This window comes from Lepidochelys olivacea, assembly GCF_965140295.1.
Source record: "Lepidochelys olivacea isolate rLepOli2 genome assembly, chromosome: 11".
Lineage (NCBI taxonomy): Eukaryota > Metazoa > Chordata > Testudines > Cheloniidae > Lepidochelys > Lepidochelys olivacea.
The window spans coordinates 56,241,478-56,267,941 of NC_140421.1; the positions used below are offsets into that span (position 1 = coordinate 56,241,478).

General features: G+C 40.1%; 1 protein-coding gene across 2 annotated transcripts in view; it reads left to right on the plus strand.

The window, feature by feature from the left end:
• SLC39A10 (solute carrier family 39 member 10) overlaps window positions 1–26,464 on the plus strand; it is a 77,334-nt gene that overhangs the window by 18,832 nt on the left and 32,038 nt on the right. The window contains exons 2-7 of one of the 2 annotated variants that reach the window (XM_084642928.1): window positions 4,693–5,703; window positions 6,833–7,040; window positions 14,809–14,978; window positions 16,190–16,408; window positions 18,810–18,933; window positions 20,369–20,737. In XM_084642928.1, coding sequence (XP_084499054.1) covers window positions 4,693–5,703; window positions 6,833–7,040; window positions 14,809–14,978; window positions 16,190–16,408; window positions 18,810–18,933; window positions 20,369–20,737 — 2,101 coding nt within the window. Of the gene's footprint in view, window positions 1–4,620; window positions 5,704–6,832; window positions 7,041–14,808; window positions 14,979–16,189; window positions 16,409–18,809; window positions 18,934–20,368; window positions 20,738–26,464 lie in introns of both variants that reach the window. The other variant, XM_084642927.1, reaches the window with a different exon arrangement.

A 26,464-nucleotide genomic window follows, 5' to 3' on the forward strand; every position in this document is an offset into this window, starting at 1 on the left:
ATGGAAGACTTTGAGACTCTAATGATCAATCAATATGCACAGCTGCTAGTGGAAGAAAGAACTTGAAACAATCAAAAACATAGCTTGCAGTTATTGTGTTGTTTGAGTATAGCTCTAAGGGGGTCATATACTCGGATTAATTATGGATAATTTTTAGGTAGCTGGGGTAGTTTTCTTTAATTAAAATAAAATTTAACAGCTATATGTAGTGATTTGGGCTAACAGATTGCTGTCTGGGTTCATTTAAGATCAGTTTTCTGTGTGCTGGAACACTTTGCCTTTCAAATACTTCACAGTTTAATCTTTTTAAATGTTCATGGCATGTTTAGTTATGCATAAATGCTTCCTACATGTTCTAGGTCAGGGGTCTCAAACTCAAATGACCACAAGGGCCACAGGAGGACTAGTGCATTGGCCCAAGGGCTGCATCACTGACACACACCCCTCTGCCCCCATTCCACCCCTTCCCTGCCCCCATTCTAACCCCTCCCTGAAGTCCGCACCCCAACCCCGCCTAACACATTATCACTTGTTACATTCCCATACTCCAGTATAGGTGATGGAAACCAAATTTTGTTTTCTTCTGAACCTATTTTAGTTCGTCAGCCTGAATCATAAGTTGTAATTTTGCAGTCAGTGTTAACATTGTATCTGTTTTGGAGGTGCTCAAGGACTCAGACAGGAACTCCCCATTGAGCCCTCTTAACCCTATTCTGTCTCCCAATCTGTTCTCCCTGTCCTCCTCCTCCACCCATCTTGTGCCTTTGTACTCCTGGGGAGATTTGCAGACCAGTTTGTCAATTTTCCATGTTGGAATAAGCTGTGTGTACAGACAAACCCCCCCATTGCATTGAAAGGTGTTAGAATTTATACATACTTTAGTATTTTATATATATGAACACATGACTCTTGTGTGGAGCATATGGAAGCTCGGATCTGAGCATATTTTCTTTGATAAAAATAGGGCCTGATGGTAAAAACAAAATAATTTGAGAGCTGCTGCTGTAAATAAATTGAAAATTTGGAACAGAATAGATAGACATGTTTTTATGCTTGGGACTTGTAAGCTCCTCTCTTCCATGTATTGAGACATCTACGTACTAATATAATTAATTCATTAGGAGTTGTTTGTTTTTCAGTTGAGTATTTATTGATCCTGATTTTAAATAATTTTATGGTGGTTAATGCCAGGTGCTGGAACTTCAGAAATGAAGCAGATTGACATGGGTGATTTGGTGAGGTTATATTGGCTTCAAGTTATGATCACAGGTGACTTAAACTGTTTATCCTCTCAAAAAAAGGTACCAGTCAATACTAACCACTACTGTTAGAGATGCATGACTTGCATTTCAAAGGAATGTAGTAGTAGCACTGTATGTGATAATCACATGAAAAAAGATCACAAGGCTGGCGAAAGGATTATGATCACGCTTTAGACATGAATTTCCTTGTAGGAATATTTTAGTCTTGATCACATTTCAAAGAAAAGGGCGAGTTTTGAAGTCCCTTTGCTTTACGAGATAGACTGACTCTGATTGTAAACAAAAAAATTCTGATCTCAAAGAGCCTTCAGCATTAATAGATTTAAACGTGCTATCCTTTGTTAGACATTCTCTTCAGTTGTATATTAAATTTTCAAAACAAATAATTATTGAGGAATTTTGTTTTTATTTTTGCAAAGATTCCAGCTTAAGCAGAATGTGATTGCCCACCTCTTTCACAGCTTGGAGAAACGTGAGAGCCCATCTTTCCTTATCCTCCAGACCCTCCATTGGCTTCCTGCCTGCCTTTGCTGCTTGTTCAAGACCTTGGATTTAATCTTCAAATTTAACAGGTCTTGACTACATTAGCGGGATTGGGGCTGAGCTTCAGTTGGTGTAAATCCATTTACGTCAATTGAGCTATGCTGATTTACCTCACCTGAGGATCTAGACCATTCTGATACACTTGTGCTTCTCTGGCTCAAAGCAGATTACAAAGTCCAGAATGAAGCATGTGAGAGCCAGAGATAAAGCTTTCTTGGTTAAAGGGTTACAAGTGTGAAATCAGCGTCTAAAGGAAATCACAGTAACACAAAATGTGACCACACTACAAGGCCTTCCTCTTTGATAAAACCTTTCCACTATACCCAGAATGACATTTATAACAGCTTATTTCTTCCTCACCACCTTCGCTCCCCAAAAGAATACCCCAAGCAAAGCTTTCTGTAAATGGAGAGGGTAGAAGAGCCAAAGAAGCCTGCTAGAGGCATCACTTTTGCCAGTATCTTAACCTGAGAAAGTGCTTGGACATTATGATGGTGGACACGAATACAAAACCTTAAATAGATGAGTGTATATATAGGATATTAATGACACTTTTAAATGATTCTATGAGTCAGAAAGTTGGCTATGTGAAAATTACCCTGTCATAAATATAAAGGGAAGGGTAAACCCCTTTGAAATCCCTCCTGGCCAGGGGAAAGCTCCTCTCACCTGTAAAGGGTTAAGAAGCTAAAGGTAACCTCGCTGGCACCTGACCAAAATGACCAATGAGGAGACGAGATACTTTCAAAAGCTGGGAGGAGGGAGAGAAACAAAGGGTCTCTGTCTGTCTTTATGCTGGTTTCTGCCGGGGATAGACCAGGAATGGAGTCTTAGAACTTTTAGTAAGTAATCTAGCTAGGTATGTGTTAGATTATGATTTCTTTAAATGGCTGAGAAAAGAACTGTGCTGAATAGAATAACTATTTCTGTCTGTGTATCTTTTTGTTAACTTAAGGTTTTGCCTAGAGGGGTTCTCTATGTTTTTGAATCTAATTACCCTGTAAGATATCTACCATCCTGATTTTACAGGGGGGATTTCTTTATTTCTATTTACTTCTATTTTTATTAAAAGTCTTCTTGTAAGAAAACTGAATGCTTTTTCATTGTTCTCAGATCCAAGGGTTTGGGTCTGTGGTCACCTATGCAAATTGGTGAGGCTTTTTATCCAACATTTCCCAGGAAAGGGGGGGTGCAAGTGTTGGGAGGATTGTTCATTGTTCTTAAGATCCAAGGGTCTGGGTCTGTAGTCACCTAGGCAAATTGGTGAGGCTTTTTACCAAACCTTGTCCAGGAAGTGGGGTGCAAGGTTTTGGGAAGTATTTTGGGGGGAAGGACGCGTCCAAACAGCTCTTCCCCAGTAACCAGTATTAGTTTGGTGGTAGCGGCCAATCCAAGGACAAAGAATGGAATATTTTGTACCTTGGGGAAGTTTTGACCTAAGCTGGTAAAGATAAGCTTAGGAGGTTTTTCATGCAGGTCCCCACATCTGTACCCTAGAGTTCAGAGTGGGGGAGGAACCTTGACATACCCATCTTATTGATTGATCTGATCTCTGTGCGTCAGATTGGTCTCAGTGCAGGGGTGGGGTGTGAAGACAGATTGTTCCTCTCTAAGGGTTGCTGGAGGTGGTTCTGGGTATTTGACCAGATGACTAAAAAATTGACAGGCATTTGATTAAATGACAGAGCATATTGTCATTCTAGACAGGTGATGGAACAGATGTTTTATAAAAATCCAGTTACAATTTATTAAGTTCTAACCAAAATTTTATTGGAACCAAAATCTGGAATCCCATTCTAATGCAGAAGCATCTTCCTCACTTCTAAACCTAGAGCTAATGGGAGCTCTCGTGAGGTTGAATCTTCACCTTTCACGTCTGTGGGGTTAGGAAGGGGGTAGGAATGAGCTTTTTCAGGGATTTCTGTGCACATGCATGCTCTGCAGTAGGCCACCAGAATATCTTCAGGGTTTGCTGCATTGTGCTCTGGCAAGGCATGTCTTTATGTTCTGCAACTAGATGATGGAAAGCTGAACTGTCAGAACTCCTGTTTGCAAAACTCCTTCTGTGGGTATGGAAGCTTCCAGCACTACTTTTCCTTTCTTAGCACAAGGCAGAACAGAAGATGAGAGAGGTTCTGTTACTCTAATCCTCATCTAGGACTCAGTCCTTCACAATCAGGAAAGTTTCAAAGCTTTGTATATAAAACGTCACTTCATGCTGAGTCCCTGATCTCAGGGACTTCTGTGTCAGTGCTACAAGGCTCATACCAAGGTTTATCAGGGTCACCGGGCTAAATTATTCTGTGGGCACTATCAAGTAAAATTATCACTGTGGTTGCATACAACTTTGTATCTTTGTGCTGGTGGGTGCCCCATATCTCCTCATAAATGACAGTGAAACATATCCTGTGATGGAAGGTGCTATGGTATAGATGTGCATTCATAAATATGTACAATATAATTACCGTTTTTGTCATTTACCATTATTTAAATGCAGATATTTTTCTTAACCTCATCACTGTATGGATGTTATAAACACTTTGAATTTCTGCTATGAGTTTTCAAGGAGCTACTTTTTTATAGGCTATACAAATATAAATACATGAGCGGAGGCTTTTATAGAAAATACTAGAGGGTGTGGTTGTGTGTGGGTTTTTTGTTTTTTTTTTTTTAGTTCAGAATTTTATTGATTTAAAGCTTTTTTTTTTAATCAAAAATAAGATTTACATACAGTTACAGAGATGGTTGCATTGGAAATATTTAAATAGCACTTTTTTTTCTTCATTTTAAGTGTTTTGTTTTGTGTTTCTCATAGGAAACAGAGATGAAGGTACACATGCACACAAAATTTTGCCTCATTTGTTTGCTGACATTTATCTTTCATCAGTGCAATCATTGCCATGAAGATGGACATGACCATAGCGCTGAAGAGAGCCATGTACACAACCATAATGACTATCAGATCTCGGAGGCACCATATCTCCAGAATGGAGGAGCGGAATCTGCACCAAGTAAACTTTCAGTGCTGGAAGCTGAAAATGAACAAAAATACTACATTCAAAAACTTTTTGACCATTATGGTCAAAATGGAAGGTTGTCATTTTTTGGTCTCGAAAAACTGCTAACAAGTCTTGGTCTTGGAGAGTTAAAAGTAGTGGAGATTAATCATGAGGATATTGGCCATGATCATGTTTCCCACTTGGATGCTTTAGAAGTACAAGAAGGAAAGCATTCTCATTCTCATAACCATCCTCATTCTCATAGCCACTCAGGTCCAGAAAACCAAACTGTGAATGGTGTATCTACAAAGAGAAACCATAAATGTGACCCTGAAAAAGACACAGTAGAGTCATCTGTGAAACCTGCCATTAAACGTGTTCGTGACAACAATCGTCGCCACCACCATCAGCGTCATCTGCATCATCACCTTGACCCTAATGGTACTACTCATACTCATAACGATTCAGTCACTCAGAGTGAACATGGAGAGCCAAGCCATGAACCTTCAACAGAGACAAACACTACCCAGGAACAACCTGAGAGAAAACTACAGAAACATAAGAAGAGACGAAAGGGAAAGAAATTCAGTGAGACAGCAGTAGATACTGCACAAGGTTTTGCTCAAGACCATGATCCAGGTGATCAATATGAGCACAATCATGTTCATAAACATGATCATGTACATGATGCATCTCACTCACATGTACACATTCACGAACATGATAATGACCAAGCCACTGGTCATGGACACCAAGATCCTAATCCGGGTAATGAAGATGGACATCGCCATACCAGCAAGCGTGAAGCTCCTCATAAACGGATTAGTGTAAGAAAACATGCTATCTTTTCAACACATAGTCACAAGGATCACAGTGAGGATGAACATCGGCATGAAGAGGTGAGTCTAAACCAGAACTGGTTTGCACACAATTATTATTGTGATACCATAAGAAGAGTAGTACTCACAGATAAAACTAGTACTAATAAATGGGTATGACTGTTATACACAATCTAAGTAACAGTATAAAAGCACTAAGAAGTTTACTACTACAGTTGTACCCCAACTCCATGATTTTCCATCCCGTTTTGTCTTTACTCTGTATCTCCTCTGTCTCCACATTGATGAGATGCTTCAAATATCCTAAATGCTAAGTATATTGCATTTCATGTATTTAGAATTATTTTTTCTTACACAGATTTCATAAGTATCATTTTACAGTTTTGCACCTCTTCCTGAATCTCTTGCATCTTTAATGATTTTCAAAGACCTTTTTGATGTTGAAAAAAATCTCTCTCTCCTCTACGTGTCACCAACATCAATCTTTATGGTCATAAACTATGATGATGAAGTGAAGTAGATGTGTCACTAAATAAAAGTCTAGCTTCTATACTATGTACTGTATAGTTGTCTCTTCACACTTCTACCAATTTTCATTTTTGCTTCTTTACCTCTCTCCAAAGGCTATTATCTCTTCCATTCCCATTTAATCCTCAATGTTAATCTTTGTCCCTTAACTCTCAAAAAAAGGATAGTGTGTTTTATTGATTTAAAGTACTAAACAGAACAATGTAATATATTGGACTGTATAATCAATTTTAGGATTACATTTAAAGTGAAAACACCAAACACGTGCAGCAGGGAGTTGAGAAATGATGGGATTCTTATTTCAGGGTTATCCTCTCTTCCCCATGGCAGGCATTGTTTGTACTGCTGTTTTTCATTAATCTTCCCATGTAATTGAAAAATACGACATTTATTGGCAGTGACATTAAGTACTACTGAACATTGGAGGCTGTATATTATGTATAGTTTCACAGCCTCTTTTTAATTTTATTATTTTTCCTGGTTTAGTACACACCCGTGTTTCAAAGGTGACAAGTTATTGGTCAACATTTCTCCCTTTTCTGTGCAAACCTTCAGAATGAATGTCTAAACAGCAGACAAACTCTTTAATTTTCTACAACTGCATATATTCTTCAGTGAAATCACTATTACATGTTTAATTTGTTGCATAAATTGCTTTCAGTGTTTAAATGTCACTCAGCTACTGCGGTACTATGGTCTTGGAACCAACTCTCCAATATCTCCTGACTTGTTTACGTACCTGTGCCCTGCATTGCTGTATCAGATTGACAGAAGACTTTGTATTGAGCATTATGATGATTTGCTGGTTGAAGACATGAAGAAAGATAAAAGTGAAGCAGCTACGAATAAGGATAAAATAGGTGCATCAGGTAAGATAGTCTTCATATGCTGTTAAAAAATGTTTTGTCTCTGTTATTTATTTTATTTGTATTATCGTAGTGCCTACGAGCCCCGCTCATGGACCAGGACCGCGTTGTGCTAAGTGCTATACAAACTCAGAAAACAGACAAATCCATACATCGGGAATTCAGTGGGTTTTTTAAATTATTAGTAGTGTTTCATTCTATTTGAATATTGATTCATAAGACTTAAGGTAGATTTCACAGTAAAAGAATGGTTGAAACTTGTTAACTGATCTTGTTTTGTAAATGAAAATTGAGATAAATACACTTTCAGACTTAGGGGAAGTAGCAGTTGAGAGGAAATGTGGCTGGAGTGCAGTTGTGTTCTCTTGCTGCCATGATAAACTGTTGAGCCCCTCCACCTCCCCAATATACTCTCATATCGGGGCATGAGGGTATCTGGGACACGTGTGGTCCAGTGGACGCTGCTGATGGGAAAATCTCTGATCAGTAGCGTACAGGGGCATTCACACCCTGATGTGGTGCACGCATAGGGACACACATCTCAAAGAACTCCAGGTACTGTACAAGGAAATTAACCTCTCCTTCCACTTCAGTTCTAGCGTTGATCTTATTTTGCAAAATCAACAATTTTGGTGCAGCAAGGTAGGAGAATTTAATTGAGGGTTTCTGGTTACAGTTTATACTTTGGTGATTTAATATAATTTCATAGTATCAAAATAACATTTTTCCTTTAATTTCACTGCCGCTGTTTTTGTAATACGGGTTAGAGAATTCCCCAATGAGATTCCTCAACAGCATTTTTTTTTAATTCTTCATTTTATCTTGAGGGGGAAAAAAAATATAGGCTTTTCTTTCCTTTTTTTTTTTTTTGAAGTTAAGCTAAATAGCCTTTTTCTAATGGGTTTTAAAAGTAAATACTTTAAAGTTGTAATCTGTTGTTTTGATATCCTGACAAGGATTGTATTTTTAATTCAGGCTTACTGTGGCCATTATCCATGTAGTCTAATGGAACTGTTAAAAAAAACTTGGGGAAAATTGTTTTGCTTTGAAAATAAAGATATTGTCAGAGTCACAGGGCCTGGGCTACAGACATGCCAGATCTTGCAAATTGATCACGAGAGTTGCAATTTCTGTGTAAAATTAAGAGCTAGTCTACACTGGCAATGCTAAAGTGCTGCCGCAGGAATGTTTTAACGTGCCTTGTGTGATCACAGCACAGTGCTGGGAGAGAAAACCACCTCAATGGGGGGTGTAGCTCCCCGCTCTGGGATCACTGTTTCCAGTGGTGCTTTATAGCGCCTCAACTTGCTGCGCTCAGGGGTGTTTTTTCACATCTCAAATGTCAGAATTAAATCCTAACATTTGAGAATGAGGCTTAATTTTACTTAGAAATACTGTCAGCCACCCTGGGCATGGCAACGGTTCCTGCTGTCAGTTTCCAGGGCTTTCTCAGTGAGCATGGGGTGGTGGGGCCAGGCTCCTGCTGTCAAGCCCCGGGCAACTTCTCCCCTACCAGCCTGGGAAGTGAGAGAGGAGACCCCACTGCAGCCTTCCCAGGCTTGGGGAAGATGAAGGACCCTAAGAAGCAGAGGTGAGGCTGGGAAGGCTGTACTACGGCAGGGGAGGCTGTGTTGATGATAGATTCTGAGCAGATGGGGTAAGTGCTGGGAGGGTGAACTGAGGGTGGTGAGAGTCGCTAGGGTAGGGAGGCTGAACCGATGGGGTGGTGATAGGGGCTGGGAGACTGAACTGAGGGGGGTTGGGTGGGGACAGAACTGATGGGATCTGTGGGACAGAATTATTTGCTGGCAGGAGACAAATGTGGGGGTGAGAGCTCCTGCAGCAGGGGCCAAAATCAACTTATACAGTACATGGGGAGTGGGCAACGCTAATTGTCACGTGCACACACCCTGGGGATGGGCAAGAGGAGCTCAAAAATCAATAGACTGACCTAAAAAAACAAATGTCATGATCTTTGGGCCAATCTCTTGATTTTTGGGGGTCCAACTCATGATTTTCAATCTCTTGAAGTTGGCAATACTGGGTCTATGTCCCAGCTGGTAACCAGTCTCTTGGGAGCGACCTTCTAGCAGGCCTGACCCCAAAGACCCACACAGGTTCCACGGGGCAGGCCCATGGCCTCCAAGACTGGGCCTTTGGCACCAGCCACTCTATGGCTCTCTGCAGCAAATCCAGCCAAGCCATAATCCTGGGGAGGTTTTGTATTGTACCCCTCAGTATTTGCAACCACACAGGTCACCTTTCCAGAACAAGGTAGCCATTTTATTAGTCACCTGGCCACAGAATCTGAAAGTCCTTAGGTTAGCACAGAGAGGCAAAAGTTAAGCTGTAGTCCATCCTGGCCAGCCCAGTGCCATGGTGACGCAGCCAACCTGTAAAGGACTCCATTTCTGGCTCGCTCCCTCTGTCTCCCTTTGTCTCCTCAGGTCTGTGCCCCTGAATTCCTCCAAAAAGGCTGCCCTTTTCCAGTCACCTCATGCCTTGTTCTCCAACTCAGTTTGTATGTCCCACCTGCTGGGGTTTCCTCTTTTTAGGTGTTCATTGTTCAGTCCTTTGGGGCTTTCCTTTGTCATGCTGGACTCTGTTGATTTGGGTTGGTTTGAGTTCTTTAATGACCCTCTTCATTCCACCCAGACAGCAAGGTGACATCAACACACCTACTGTCTTCTGTGCTGTTCTAGGGGCAGTTTTAACGCTTTTGCACCCACATCGTAGCAGTGCAGAGGGAAACAGAGGCACGTTTGGGATTCTTAAAAGTGTTACAGATTATTCCCACTTTGTCACAGTTACAAGTAGTGAATGTTGGTTAGTAGTTTGCAGGTGCTTATTAGCATGGTAGAAAAAATCAGGCTTGTATTAATTATGTCCTGATAGATGTTGTTAATTGTTGGGAAGAGTGCCCTTCTAGTCATTATTTTTAATGACTGCAGCATCATTAAGAAACATTTACTTGTTCCATATAAATCTCCCATAGTGACACAGCTACTACCTCATTAACTTGGTTCAAAGATTGCTGTAAACCAAATGCTATACGGTGGGTGTGGTAGTAGATTGTTTGTTTCACAGGGTAGGCTCATTTTAGTCAGAGTTGACCCTAGCTTAATTCTCAAGGGTTTGTGAAAAGGCCGCTAAGCATTTTCTACCAATTACGATGTTGAGACAGTGTAGAAAACTGTCATCTTATACATGCTTTGAGCCAAGCTAATTAGAAAGCTTCCACAGATGAGCGCTTCTTTTTGAAAGTATTTTCTATTTCAATAATGAGAGAGGGAGCTGATGAATAACTAAGCTTGAAGACCTTTACCGTTTTGAGTGACCTAATTTGCAAAATAAGTGAAGCTCATTGCAGACATTTAGCACTTCTTATGGCATCTGATATCTTAAGTATAAATAAAACATTTACCAGTTGAATGTAATGGTCTGTGAATTGCTGGTTTGGGGTTGTCTGAAAACAAACTCCCTGTTTGTAAAACTGTTTGGCCTTGAGGCAGGGCAACTTGATTAGATAATGATGTATGTTCTTTATCTGTAGTAAATCCATTTATGTTATCCCACTAATTAGAGTTAAGTTTTACCAGATGGTATGGTGGCTGGTACCTTTATGAATAAATACATAAAGCACAAAATAAGAAATCTTCAGTACTTAGGGATAACTTTATTCTGTAGGTAAAGGGTAATAGGGTTTGTACTAAAATAAATCCCTGTCATAATTACTTTAGCTAAACTGATGTAAACATTCTGAAAGTGATACAAATATGTGCCCAGTATGCAGGGATACTGTTGTTGTTTTTTTAAACTGTTTAGCCAAATATCTGAAAAGCATGTATAGACAAGTCCTTACTATGCTATTTGTAAGTTACAGTGAATGGCCCTCATTAGGGTTGATTTCAGAGGGTTTTTTTAGTTAACTGAGCATTAAAAACTTCAATGGACTGTACTATAGGGACAGGTGGAGGGACAAGTGTGCCCCGTCCCCTCTTGGGGTGGGGCAGGGTAATTACTTCCCCGAGGTCATGTCCTTACAACCAGCCTTTGTCTTGCGGTGGTGAGGACTAATTGAAAAAGTCAATATGGCCGCTCTCCTCTCAAGGTTGGGTGGCCCAGTGGCCAGAGTCAACTACAGTGGTCCTTGCGTTCAGGGCAGCGCGGTCTAGTGGCCAGAGGCAATATCACAGCCTCCAGACACGGGGCAGAACATTTCCTTCTGTCCCCATACTCCTAGTCCTGTCTTTCCATCTTTGTTCCCTCCCTAAAATGTAATCAGGTGTTGTATGCTTTTAGTTAAAAGATGAATTTGGGAGGGGCTGGGATTCCTCTCAGTTTGAATAAATTGAAACAAAAATGTACCAGGTTTCAGAGTGATAGCCATGTTAGTCTGTATCAGCAAAAACAATGAGGAGTCCTTGTGGTACCTTACAGATTAACAAATTTATTTGGGCATAAGCTTTCGTGGGCTAAAACCCACTTCATCAGATGCATGGAGTGAAAAATACAGTAAGCAGTGTGTGCGTGTGTGTGTGTGTGGTGTTATACCAATAAAATAAAATCCAGCAGGATCTTATTAAAGGGGAAAAGGCAAAATACCATATTTATTGTGAATACAGAAAGAATCATAGTAAGCAGTTAGTTATAGCTATAACTTTCCATTCAATTTCATATTTATTCATACATTCATTCATACACACACACACACAGGTTCTGCAAGGTTGTTATCTTATTACCAGCCTTAGAGTTGCTCATGCCAAGCTACTGGCCAGGTGGCCTGGACATGAGGAGGGAGCAGGACCTTTTCAGATGCTCGTCTGATGCTCCTGGAAGTTGGTTTGCAGAATCAGACCCCAAAGTTCTGACTTTCTAGAGTCTGTTTTTATAGGAATTTCTTTCTATGCCAATCTATGGGAATTGCTTCATCATGCTGTTGCGGAATCCATCAGCAGATAGCACATTCCTGACGGCTCCGTGCTGCTAGATGTTATCTTGTTCTTTGGTTCTCCCATTTTTGAGGCTGTTGGGTGGATTCCAGTCTGTCCTCCGGGGGCGGTCCTCTGGTTATTTCCACTTGATGCCTTCTTCAGCCCATGGATACTGGATTCTTAGGCTGGCACCTCCCTGATCATTCAGTTATTACCCACACCAAGCATCCATCCACATCCATCCTCGATCTCTATTTTAATCACAATTGTTAATACAACAAAAGGGCGGGGAGTCTCTGGGTGCTCTCTCTGTTACAGAGTATTGCTTTGAGTCTCTCTCTGTGTGAATTGCTTTGAGAACAGACTGTCTTAGAATGTACTAGCGCAATTAGCTTGCAAGTTTCACAGATAGAGAGAGAGAAACAGTACCAAAAACCAAGAGACCTCTTAATTAGTAGTACCCTGGAATTTAAACTATAGGGAATCAAACGCATTTGTGATTTTAATACAGAGCTTCTTTAATATGATCCAACATTATATGTGTGTGTGTGTGTATGTATGTGTGTGTATATATATATATATATATATATACACACACACACATACAGCACATGAAAAGATGGGAGTTGCCTTATGAAGTGGTGGGTCAGTGCTAATGAGGCCAATTCAATTAAGGTGGAAGTGGCCTATTCTCAACAGTTGACAAGAAGGGATGAATATCAAGAGTGGGAAAATTACTTTTGTTGTGCTAATGAGGCCAATGCAATCCAGGTGGACGTCGGCCATTTCCACTCCCAGTCTATATTCAGGCCTAATTTGATGGTGTCCAGTTTGCAAATTAATTCCAGTTCTGCAGTTTCTCATTGGAGTCTGTTTTTGACTTTTTTTGTTGAAGAATTGCCACTTTTAAGTCTGTTATTGAATGTCCAGGGAGATTGAAGTGCTCTCCTACTTGTTTTTGGATGTTACAATTCTTGATGTCTGATTTGTGTCCATTTATTCTTTCGCGTAGAGACTGTCTGGTTTTATATATATGCTGGCACATGATGGCATATATCACATTGGTAGATGTGCAGGTGAACGAGCCCTTAATGGTGTGGCTGATGCAGATAGGTCCTATGATGGTGTCCCTTGAATAGATATGCAGACAGAGTTGACAACTGGGTTTGTTGCAGGGATTGATTCATGGGTTAGTGTTTTTGTTGTGTGGTGTGTAGTTGCTGGTGAGTATTTGCTTCAGGTTGGGGGGCTGTCTGTAATCGAGGACTGGCCTGTCTCCCAAGGTCTGGGAGACTGAGGAATCGTCCTTCAGGATAGGTTGTAGATCCTTGATGATGCGCTGGAGAGGTTTTAGTTGGGGGCTGAAGGTGACGGCTACTGGTGTTCTGTTACTTTCTTTGTTGGGCCTGTCCTGTAGTAGGTGACTTCTGGGTACCCTTCTGATTCTGTCAATCTGTCACTAATTCTGAGGATAGATCTTTTTTAACCTACAGGTGAGGAGAGGGGTTAGGGAGTCAAAGGGTATAATTCCCTTAAAAGCAAATGTCCATTTCAGCAATTTAATGACCCCATTTTCTTTCTTTTTTTTATTTTTATTTTTTTCAGTACTTTTGTCTTATGTACATCTTGAACAGTGGCTCTCAAACTTTTTTACTCTTGACCCCTTTCACATAGCAAGTCTCTGAGTGCAACACCCCTTATAAATTAAAAACACTTCTTTATACATTTAACACCATTATAAATGCTGGAGGCAAAGCAGGGTTTGGGGTCAAGGTTGACCCCTCGCACCCCCCCCATGTAATAACCTTGCGACCCCCTGACGGGTCTCGATCCCCAGTTTGAGAACCCGTGATCTTGAAGCTTTCCTGCCATCTTTATTGCTGGCAAACAGTTTTAATTTTTGGGGGTGGGATTCATGTTAAAATCTAAATTTTCTCCATCAAAGGCTGAGCCTTGTTTCTTTTTCATAGCTGAAAATGTATGTATAGAAATAGCATGTCATATAAGGATCATGTATCTAAGACTAGCAACCCTCACCTGGCAAAGGAGAAGTCTTTCTATTCCATAAAAATCTTGTTAAAATTAATGGCAGGTAGGAAATGTCCATAAAACACAGTAAGCTAAAAGAAATGAGGCTATCTTTCTGCTCCCCTGTGTTTTTATAAGTTTAATTAATGGACTACAGAACCAAGCTTTTGCAACTCTGCATTAGGAAGAATAACTGAAGTCTAGTGGCTCTCCTAGCTCATTTGCTTCCTTCATGCCCTCTAACATGTTTTATTGTTGAAATAAACCTTTGAACACTGTTTACCTGTGTAACTAAAGATAAAGTAAATAAATACAAGATTTTATTTCTTTCCATTTTAAAATATTTCAATACAAGTAGATTATCAAATTCTCACTACTTTTGTAAATGCAAAAAATTTCTAGCCCACATGAAGTATTAGCTGCTTGCTAAACAAATCAGATGCTAAACTCTGCTTTCTTGCACCAATGTAAGTCCAAAATAATTCAGCAGTGCTTGGGGTGAGAATAGAATCTGGCCCTAAAACTTCCTCAGAGAAGTGCAAACATTGTTTAAAAGGTTATAATAGATTAATTGTAAAAGCCCTGAAAACTTGAGTTTGTAATGAGAAATACTGATAGATGCTTAACTATAATGGTTCTGTATGGGCATACATCTTACATTTTTAAGTATTTTGGATGTTTATAAAGGCACAATTTAGGTTGACAGGTCACCTTCCTATCAGTTAATAGAATGTCATTCATCACTTATAGGAGTTTTCTTCATGTTCTGTTGATAAACCATTCTGTATTAATTTTTTTCCCTCTTACAGCCTGGCTTTGTGGTATCATTTCTATCACTGTCATTAGCCTGCTCTCCTTGCTAGGCGTGATCTTGATACCCATCATTAACCAAGGGTGCTTCAAATTCCTTCTAACCTTCCTGGTTGCTCTGGCCGTTGGAACACTGAGTGGAGATGCTCTACTCCATCTGTTGCCACATGTAAGTACCGTTCCACTCCCACACCAGGGACTTCAGGTTTTAAAATTCCCAGAGGACTATTGAACATGAACATCAACAGTTAAAGCATTAATTATTTGTTATGTTCATTGATTGAGCTGTAGATTGGGACCGTAAAGGAAATTTTAAAGCAGCGTTTCTTTAAGATAATTTGACTCTGTGTTTCTTAAAAAACATGGGAGTGTTAAAACTATTGAAGTATCAAGAGTGTGCTGAATTTTTTAATACATGTGGTAAATGTTGTAGAGCTCCTATTTTCGTTTCCTTTTGAAACTTCTGTTCTCAGAAATTTTGGAAGAATTCTGGTTTGAAAACCCCTAAGGGAGGGTCACAAGCTATCAGTTCCCAACTGAATATTTTGTGTGTGTGTGTGTGTGTGCGTGCTTTTAGTAACGAGGATGTAAACCTGGTTTTGGATCTTTTTTGTTATAAACTGTGCCCCATCCTTCTTTTGTTTGGGTTTATATATTGTAGAAAACCTAACTCCGCAGGAGTATTACCAGGAAATGTCTCTTAAATCCAAGGAAGATGGGGTTTTAATGAGTTGCAGTACATTGACATTTATTGGAAGGGAGAAAATGGAGAGAATGTATTCTATGAACTTCCTTGGGTTCCTTGGGCATAATTCTTTTGCCCTAGACTATAAAGTTCACTTATTGTTTATTTTGCATAATCCATGATATACATGTTCTAGGGATGTATGTGTTGACAGAGTTTGGAAGTGTGTTTTGGGTTAGAGCTAAAGTTGTTGGATTGTTGTTCTTGCTACTAACAATGCAGGAACTGTAAGGGTAATCGACTTTTGTATGTTAACTGGTTATTTTTAGCTTAGTTAATGAGCAGGGCCAGATTCTCATTTGCAGTTAGTTTCCTTCACACCTGAGTGGTACAAAGGAGCTGAAGTCTGTCCATCTAACTGCCATGTTGAAACCTCTCTGGGGGAATGTTTCTATTGATAGCCATTGAAGGCAGGTCTTTCAGTGAAACAGTTATAATATTTGATGGATCTTTTTTGAAGGAAAGAGACTTTATTTTTTTAATGGGTTTTTGGTAGGTTGTTGGGGGTTTTTTTGGTTGGTTTTTTTTGTTTGTTTTTTTGGCAGCACAACATCACATGTCATATGGACCTGAAGTCACTCCAGTTTACTGAAATTGAAAATTCACGTTGTGGCTTTTTTTTCCTTTCCTAATAGTCGCAAGGAGGCCATAACCACAGTCACCACGAGGACCGCGGTCATATTCACGAAAACAGGCATTCTCATGGACATTCCCATGGGCGTGGAACAGGAACTGAAAGGTTTCTGGAAAAATACGATGCAGTATTGAAAGGGCTCGTAGCTCTTGCAGGCATTTATCTTTTGTTCATCATTGAACACTGTATAAGAATGTTTAAGCACTACAACAAACAAAAGGTATGTGCCACGTTTTCTCATTCTGTATGTCATCATTTAAGATAATACTTGGGAAAATTGCATCCTACAAAAAGCCCAAAGATTTTCTTAGGAAGATAAATTCTTAAACACTCTACTTGAAAAGTACTCTGCATGGTGCAGTTTGAAAGTTTTGTAAAAACTATTAGCTGTTACTCACCTATTTTCATTCTGGTTAGTAGCGTGTGAAAAACTTGACTGGGCCCTTTACTATAAGGGGTTGCTTTTCAAGCTGTAAATGACTCTGTTCTCGTCCACAAGATGTGGATATCTTGAATTGTCTCCTGCACATAAGTCATAGTAGACTAGCAACTAGCCAAGATGATGACTGAGGAGTTCTTAAGCAAGTAAGGATCACCGCACGTTGTTCCAGTAGCGGGTGATCTGCTTGCGAAAATGTGAACCGAAATATATGGAACATTCGGATACTATAGTAATAGGGGCCAGATATGTACCTAGGTAAATAGGCTAACTTAAGTGACAGGCTGTCTTATTTTAAGAAGAGATATTACTGGCACATTCAGCTGAGGGAGCTGTACTCCTTGTAGAGTGTATTCAGTTCATATGGTAGTGACTTGCCTGACCATAACATGGTGGTGTACAAAATTATGAGTCCATTTACAAGGCCTCTGAATCACTAGGAATTTCTCTCCGTAAGAAAATATAAAGAATTACAGACCTTACATTTAAAACTTGAGTAGCACTCTTTCTCTAACTCTCTTCATCTAAAAAGGATTTGGTTTCCTCTCATCGCACTTTTTCACAGGAAAGGCGTTTCTGAGAAAATATGGCAGAAGGGGATGAAAGTGGAATATACTGAAGGGGGTGTGCCACCACCTGTCCTGCAACCTTGGGTTCCTCACAATTCTTCGTGCCCGTAGCTCCCAACATGAGCTTCTCACAAACCGCGCGTGTCTGTGTATAGCTACAGCCCTGGTCCAGCAATTGTGACCCCAGCAGCCTGTCAGCTACACACCAGCCACACTGGCTTCCAGCAGCCTTGATTACTACCTCCAGGGTAATCCCAACACACTCCGAGTCCCGGATTTTCCCCCAAAACATGTATTCTGCACTGCCCAGTTCTTTCCTGGACAGATATTAAGGGGTCAGTGTAAAAGTTTGCTGCTTTAATTGGAGTTACCAACAATTCAGTTTAAACACAACGCTGAATTAGTTTTGATTAAAGAATAAAACAGGTTTATTTAACTGTAAAGATGTAGATTTTTAAGTGAGTACAGGTATAAGGCATTGAGGTCAGAAATGGTTACAAGAGAAATAAAGATAAAACACTTCTGAGCAACTGAAACTTAACAAATTAGACTTGGTTCAAGATAAAATTCTTACCACATGTTCTCAGCAGAATAGCTTGCCAGATTCTCAAGTCAGGATCTGCCCTCAAAGTCCAAAGGGCTGGTTTCTTTGTCTTCTGAAATGAAAGAGTGAGAGAGAGATAGAAAGAGAGAATGCTTGGGGTGTTTTTGCCCTTCACTTTTGTAGTTCAGTAGCCCTTTGAAATGGATCAAGTTCCTGTCTGCTGTAGGGGCGGAGACATGGAGTCTTGTGGTGAAAGAGGTTCCATGTTGTCTTCTAAAATGCTGGTTGATCTGTTCCTGCTCCCCTTCCTTGCCAAAGAATAGGTGATTGTCTGTAAACTTTGACACCTGGTTAGAGGCATCAGCTTGTCTTTTGTCTTTGAGAAACAGATTTACGCCCTCCCCAGACTTGTCTGGTAAACACATTTCCATCACAATTTCATGTTATGTTCACAACTTTACCTATAATGTTGCAACAGACATTTCAATATGACATTGACCAGCAAGTTATTAGTTTTCAAGTGATACTTCACAAGGTGTATTTTGTACAAAGATTATTTAAAATTGCATGTAGGGTGTCAATATAGGGTGCATGGATTTACATACATCTTCCACTAAGATTAATTAATTAAATCCTCCAAACTGGTGTGGAAAACTTGTGGTCCTAGCCTGTAGTATTGGTCATAAAGCACACCAAACAGGAAGGGAACAAATTTTCTTCATTAAATGCAAATTTAAAATGTGAACAAATTAAATGAATCTAACAGTTCTGTATAGGAAGTGTCTCTTGGCTAATACAACAGGCATTGATGATGTATTCTGTGTATGAATGGTGCTAATTTAGGAAATTATACATTATTTGATTATGTAGATCTGTGGTCTATCGCTGAAAATTCCCATAATCTGTAGCAGTGATAATCTTCTTGAATATCTGAAATTCTGTAGTTTTGAGAACCATATCCAAAGATAATCTTACTGAATATTAAAGTAATATGTATGAAAAAATACAGTGAAGCTTCCTTTCCTTTCAGTTTTGCTACAAACTAGGCACTGACAGTTATCTGTTTCAGTCTAAACAGAAGTGGTGCAAGAAAAAACAGAAGACTGAAGAATCACCAATTGGAAGGAAGCTTTCAGAACACAAACTGAATAATAGGCCAAATGCTGACTGGCTTCAGCTCAAACCCCTGGCAGGTAGACATGAATGTTGAGAATTTGTCCTTGCCATGTAAGACTCCGAGCAAAGAGAGTAATGGCGTGTAACCTATAGTTTTGTATGTTAGCACTTCCTCTCTGTAAATCTGTGTTAATAAGACTGGCATTACCTAATCAACTGTCCTCATATAAGACTGCAAGCCCCAACTGTAGTTATAGAAGCACTGAAACACTCTGCTGTGAGAGCCTTGCTGTGTTAGATGGCTTTCCTTTCTTTTAATAGAAAATGGGAATTTGGCTTCTAAGAAAAAAAAATTCTTTTCAGTTAATTGGCAGAATGCTGATTTAGACAAATGGGTTTGAAACCATCCAGTAAATTTCCCCCACCACCTCATAATAAAAACAAAACCATTATTTTGTTTAACTGTAGAGCCTACAGCTTTTTGAATTGCCATAGCAGTAAGGATCATTCCACTTAGATTAAGGTCCATCTCTTGAAATAGTCTCAAAATAATGTGTCAAACGGTTTGTCCAGTAATTGTCTGTCTACATAAACTGAATTAAGAAAATGTCAAAGAATTTTTAAGAGTTGCTTGACTTTGATTTTGAAATGAGTTGTCGTCTTGGCCAGTGTGAAATAACCCTTATTATGTTTATCTATTTATCATTCCTGAGACATCCCTCCCCCTCCCCCCAGCTAGGTCATTTTATCACTTCGACCTGAGCTGACACCAGCAAACTTATTGCACCTGGAACATGCTAAATACTTCCCAGCGTTTAATTCACTTTTTTCCTTGTTCTTTGTTGTTGTTGGGGCTTCCAAGTAAAAAGTAGTTCTGGCATGCCTATAAAACTAGTCACACTGACGTACTACATTGTGAAACAAGCGCATATTTGTACTGCACCTTTCTTATAACTTTAAAGAGCTGCCATGTTCAGACACAGAGGTTGCTGCACTCCAGTGCTGGTTGGATGACCTGTGTGTGCGCATGCATACAGAAGTAACCAGGTTAAGTTTTCAGTGTACTTTGGCCTCAGTCTTTGGCCTGTAAGAGATTTTTATTACTCTATTCTTGACATATTTTTTTCTGCTTTTTAGCTCTGCTAAAACATGAGCTTTGTCTAATTATGTCAGTAGCAAATTATCAGGTACAAGCGAGGTCAGGCTGAAAGTGGCTCTGTGTACTGCAGATGACTTGTTGTACAGAGCAGTTGCATTGCATTTGAAATTTCTGCATGACCTGCAAACATTCCACAGTAAATAATGCCACAAAAGAGAATTCTGTTACTCCAGTTGCATGTGGAAACAGTGATCTTTAGCTTGGGAAGTGTTGGCATGTTTAGTAGGCTTTTCTTTTTCTGTTTTAGCAAAGCAGTTGAATATCTGAAAACATTAATGTGCAATGGCATGCTTGCTGGTGGTTTCTTACTAAAGAATTAATGCACCGTGTCTCTTTCTCTGGCTTTAATACAGGTGCAGATGACTCAGTTGTATCTGAAGATCGACTTAATGAAACTGAACTAACTGATCTAGATGGCCAGCTGGAATCCCCTCCTAAAAATTTTCTGTCTGTCGAAGATGGAAACAACATACACCATTCTCACAATGATGTCTCTCACTCTGTTCACGACCATGATCTTCATGATACAGAATATGATGACAACCATGGAGAGGATAAAATAGCTAGGAAACATAACCATCACTGGCATCACAAACATTCCCATCATTCTCATGGTCACTGCCATTCTGGAAAGGACCTGAAAGATACTGGGATTGCTAATATAGCTTGGATGGTAATTATGGGAGATGGCATCCACAATTTTAGCGATGGTTTAGCAATAGGTAAGTAAATACAAGGTGTTGAGTATATTCTCTATGGCTGTACCTGTCATAGGTAATTTTGGTAAAATTTCCCACTGGTGAAGCTCTATGGGTAACAGTAATATCAGGAGGATTAGTACAGATGAGGCTCCAGGTGGCCACTAGCATTTTGTTTAATCTTGCGCAGAGCAGGTCTAAGTACCTTGGTGTTTAAAAATGCCAGCAGCTGTGGTATAAGCCTTGTCTACGCTAATTTCAGAAAGGGGAACTACTCAAAAATGAGGAATCTAGCTAAATGGCAATTAGAAGGTACAGTCATAAAAGTGAAATGCCTGCAAGCTGCATGGAAACTTTAAAACACCATAATAAAGGCTCAAATTAAATGTATACCTCAAATTAAAAAACATAGAGGACTCTTGTTAGTTTCTACACTACAGTGGTACTCCCAATGACGTAAGTTGCCCATTACATTGACTTAATAACTCCACCTCTGTGAGAGGCATAGCGCTTACATCGATGTAGTTAGGGCAACTCTGTGTCCGTGTAGACACTTTGTTACTTACATCATTGTTAGCTGTCAGCCCCATGTGAGGCTGATAGCTGGGTCCACGTGCTCTTCCCCCCACACCTGCCCTGAAGCTGACAGCCTGAGCTGTCAGGTGGGTGCTGGGCTCACAGCTGAATACCTCTGACCCCCGGTGCTGACAGCCCAAGCTGTTAGCCAGGTGCCGGGCTCACAGGTGGAATCCCCCCCTGCCTGGGAGCTGACAGCCCAAGCTGTGAGTCCTGTACAGGGCTCAGTTTCACAGCAGGAAGCCTACCAGCAGTGAAATTGATGTTCTTGTCAGTTTCACGGCTGCTATTGTTTCATGTTTTGTCTCCTGCTCCTGCTATGGGGGCGGGGTACCAGCTGTGAGCCTGGTGCCACATTGACAGCCAGGGCTGGAGAGGATATGTTAAATAATAGCAGCTGTAAAACTGACAAGAATGTCAATTTCATTGCTGGTAGGCTCCCTGCTGTGAAATTGAGCCCCATGCTAGGCTCACATCTCTATCAGCCCTGGGGTGGGCTCTAGCTGTAAGCCCCCTTTGGATGTCAGTGCCCACGCTCTGGCTATCAGTACCCCACAATGCTCCACTTCAGTCCATGTAAGCACTTCTGGTGAGAATGCGCACCACCAGCAGAAGAAGGGTAGTGTGGACGCCAACAGCTGAATTAATTGCTGTGGTGGCTGTAGGTTGACCTAACTTAAGTCGATCTAATTTTGTAGTGTAGACAAGCCTCTAGAGAGAGAAACTGGAACAGAAGTAAGCAGCTTTTGTGGCATTTTGGGTTCTGTTATAGCATCTTCCATCCAGATTCACCCAGAGCTTACCAGTGTCTTTGGAAGTAGAAAACGCACTGTTCTGAATATTTCACATGGGAATAAAAATGAGGGAAGGTACTATCCAAAGTACAGCTTATTAGAGATGATTGCTGGGCTGGTTTTCTTAACACTAGGTGGCATTGTAGTGCAATAGATTCTGACTAAGTGGGCTTTGGAGTGGGTTGGGAAACATACTTGCCCACTAGATGAGGAGTGAATCAAGCTACTCATATGGCTCTCAGATAATCACTTAAAAAAGTGCTGCAGTTGGGGCTGGCAACTAAACCCTGAAAAACATATCCTGCAGTTAGACCCAAAAAACCGTATTCTTTGCTGATGTCTTCATTGTGCTCCTGGAGAGATGAATAGAGTCATAGAGTTTAAAAACGGAAGAGATTGTATAATCTGACACTCTGTATATCACAGACCATTAAATTGCACCCAGTTACCCCTATATTGAGCCCAATAACTTGTTAGGCTTCCTTTCTGGAAAATATAGCCAATCTTCAATTGAAGACATAAAGAGATGGAAAATCCACCACTTCCTCTGTTCAGTGTTTAATCATCCTCACTATTGTTTTAAAAACCTGTGACTGATTTCTAATTTGAATTTGTCTGGCTTCAGCTTCCAGCCATTGGTTCTTGTTATGCCTTTCTTTGCTAGATTAGAGAACTCTTTAGTACCTGAATGTTTTCTCCCTGTGATGGTATTAATACACTAATCAACCATTTCAAAATCTTCTAATGGATAAGCTAAACAGATTGCTGTTTTAAGTCTCTCACTGTTAGGCATTTTTTCCAGGCCTCAAATCATTTGTGTGATTCTTATCTGTCCCCTTTCCAATTTTTCATCATCCTTTTTTTGAAAATGTGGACACCGGACCTGCATGTGGTATTCCAGCATCAGTCTGACCACTGCCATATACAGAGTTACAAACCACATCCTGCTCACTACTCCCCCTTTTATACACAGTCATCATTTACCATTCTGCCAGTCTGTGTTAGCCGCAGATTTTATCAGCAGTGATTTTCTATTTACTTCTGGATCATTGATGAAAATGTTGATTAACATATTCATACATAGTACTCATCCTGGCAAAACCTCACCAGAAACACCCCCCGTTCAATAATTCCTCTTTGAAAACTGTTTTTGAGCTCCCTCAGTTAGTGAGTTCTTAATCCCTTTAATGTGTGCTCTGTTGGTATTGTATAGTTCTGTTTGTTAATCAGAATGTTGTGTGTTACTAAGTCAAATACCTTACAAAAGTCAAAGTATTTCTATGCAGTTACCTATATCAAGCAAACTAGTAATCTCATCCAAGAATGAAGTTGTTTGTTGGGCAAGACCTATTTTCCGTAAAATCTTATTTACTGACATTACTTATATTCCTGTTCTCTAATATTTTATCAACTGAATCCCATATCATTTCCATTATTTTGCCTGGGATTGTCCTCAGTTATTGTTGGACTGGAAAGTACTTAATCATCCTCCTATGATATAAGAACATCATTCTGCTTCTTTCCAAATACGGAACAGACTTATTTATTAATTGCTTCTGCCTCTGCTGCTTCATTATTCACAAGTTTACTATTTCTATTGAGTAATGGGCCTTCACCATTGCTAGAATTTCCTAATACACTTTAACAATTCCTTATTGTCTAGCTCTGGCAGCTAAGGACTTTTCCCTGGTCTCCTTAGGCCTGGTCTACACTTTGGGGTGGGGGATATCAACCTAAGGTATACAACTTCAGCTACAAGAATAGCGTAGCTGACGTCAACGTATCTTAGGTCGGCTTATCTTGCGTCCTCACGGCGCGGGGTCGACGGCCACCATTCCCCCGTCGACTCCGCTTCTGCCTCTCGCCGCAGTGGAGTACAGGAGTCGACAGCAGAGCGATCAGGGATCGATTTATCGCATCTACACTAGTCCCTTATACATTTTCTGCACTTCTTAACTTCTAATTTACATCAATCGCTATCCGTTCTCCCCACCTCCCCCCTTTTTCCATTAGTTCTAGAGTGCTTTTTTGTTTCTAATTTCTGTCCTTGCTCCTTTGCTGTAATAGGGTTGTCTTTTAGCTAAAGTACCCTTCAGCTCCCGCCCAAGGGCCCTGAATTCTTCTATAATTTGGAGCAGTGGTTCTCAACCATGGATACGTGTACCATGGATACATGTATGCAGAGGTCTTCCGGGGGTACATCAACTCATCTAGACATTTGCCTAGTTTTACAACGTAAGAAGCACTGGCAAAGTCAATACAAACTAAAATTTCATACAGATAATGACTTGGTTTATACTACTCTATATACTATATGCTGAAGTGTAAGTACAATATTTATATTCCAATTGATTTATTTTATAATTATATAGTAAAAGTGAGAAAGTAAGCAATTTTTCAGTAATAGGGTGCTATGAAACTTGTGTATTTTTATGTCTGATTTTGTAAGCAAGCTGTTTAAGTGCGGTGACAGTTGGGGGTACACAATACAAATCAGACTTCTGAAAGGGGTACTGTAGTCTGGAAAGGTTGAGAACCACTGATTTGGGTAATTCTATGTGGTACCAAGTCAATGTGTAACATCAGCAGTGGAGATTTTCTGGATGACTTCATAATCCCATCCAATTTTGTGGTTGCATTTCATATTTTCATTCCCTGGAGACAGCACACCATTCTTTTTTGTCCTTGGGTCCCTTGGTAAATTCTCTGTCTGCTCTTCTTAATATGGAGTTGCTGATGACAACTGTTTGCCTGAAGATGGCTGAACAGTCTCTGATAGTACTTGCGTCATACTGCAAGAAAAATCACCAGGTACATCTCCTGTAGCTTTCTTTTCCATTCATCCAGAGCTACATTGTCTGATAGTTGACTCGCTGAATAACTGATAACAATTTGATACTTCTGGCTGGGTTGTATGACTCTCCCCCACCCCCTGCAGGTTCCAAATTGCCTTATCACTGATCCTTTCCCTTGTGGCATATCTGACCACAAATTCCAAATGTGGTTGCCCGAGCAGTCTTTTTTTCCCCTCTGATGTGCAGCGTTAAAACTTGCACTACCGGACCATGTATTTTCTAGTCCAGTATGGGAACAAATCTTGTCTTTCAGAAGAAAGGAAAACATGCACATCAAAGCAGATCACAACAGTTGTTCCATCCATTGTCTATATCTGCTATCTGATGTAGAGCCAGACCTAAACAGTAGGAGCTACGCTCCCTCCGAAACTCTTCTATTTTCCATTTCTGTATGCTTGCTCAGGAGTTTGCCTGGCAAGTGATTTATATTAAACCTCATGGCTCAACCCTTGTTAATAGGGAGGAATTAGGTACTCAGACTTCAAACACTCTCTCTGTTCAAAGCCACCAATACAAACAGACTTGTCTCAACCGGCCTGATCACAACCTTCATGAAGAATAGACAAACAGACTGAATGCAGTACTCACGAAGTCCCTCTGCTTCTGAGCACAGGATCTGCAGCTAGGTGTTTGCTGCCAAAGGGTGGTTGTTTTTTTTGTTTGTTTGTTTGTTTTTTAATAAGAGCAAGGAGAGGTGCATTAATAGGTGACCTTTAGCCCCTCATTAACAGCTGTTACTGCCAATATCAAAGTGTAGGGGCCAAAATCTGGAGAAGTCTCCTTTCTTATCTCCAACCTCCTCCCAAAATAAGACCTGAGCTACACTAGCCATATTGTCCAAGATAGGGCACAAAAATTTTCCCGATATAATGTAGTTGACGTAACTCTCATTTTAGATGCAGCTCAGTTGATGAATTCTTCCTGCAGCCACCTCTCAAGGGAGTGGATTTACTATAGTGATGGAAAAAACCTTTCTGTTGCTGTAACAAGTGTCTACTCTACAGTGGCTTGGTTGCAGCACTGTAACTGTGGAGTTGTAGTGTTTGTATTGTACACACACAACCTAAATTAATATTGTTGTTGGTTGGTATCCAGTGGAAAAAGTAGTAAAGCAAGCAATAGCTCATGGATTAAATATTAGTATGAATTTCCAGTGTGGAAAGGAAGAACAGATAACTGGGCTGTCCCTTTCACCCATTGTTATCACCTTTGTGTGCTTTTCACATTCTTTAAAATGTAAAACTGGTGCAGTATGTTTCATGAGAATATAAACCCTTTGCCTATTTCCAGTTTGTTCTCAAGTCCATACCTTTTCCTAAAGATCTGTTTTTTCAGATGAACTGAGCAGCATGGCATGCAGCATAATGCCAATCCAGTAACTACAATGCTTTTGCACACACCTTTTACACACACTGGATACACGCTACTAAGAACAAATATTTAAAATAATAGTCACATGTAGGCTGAAAAATATTAGAATCTCTGAAAAGGGAACTCTGTACATTACCTATCTATTGATGTTTAAC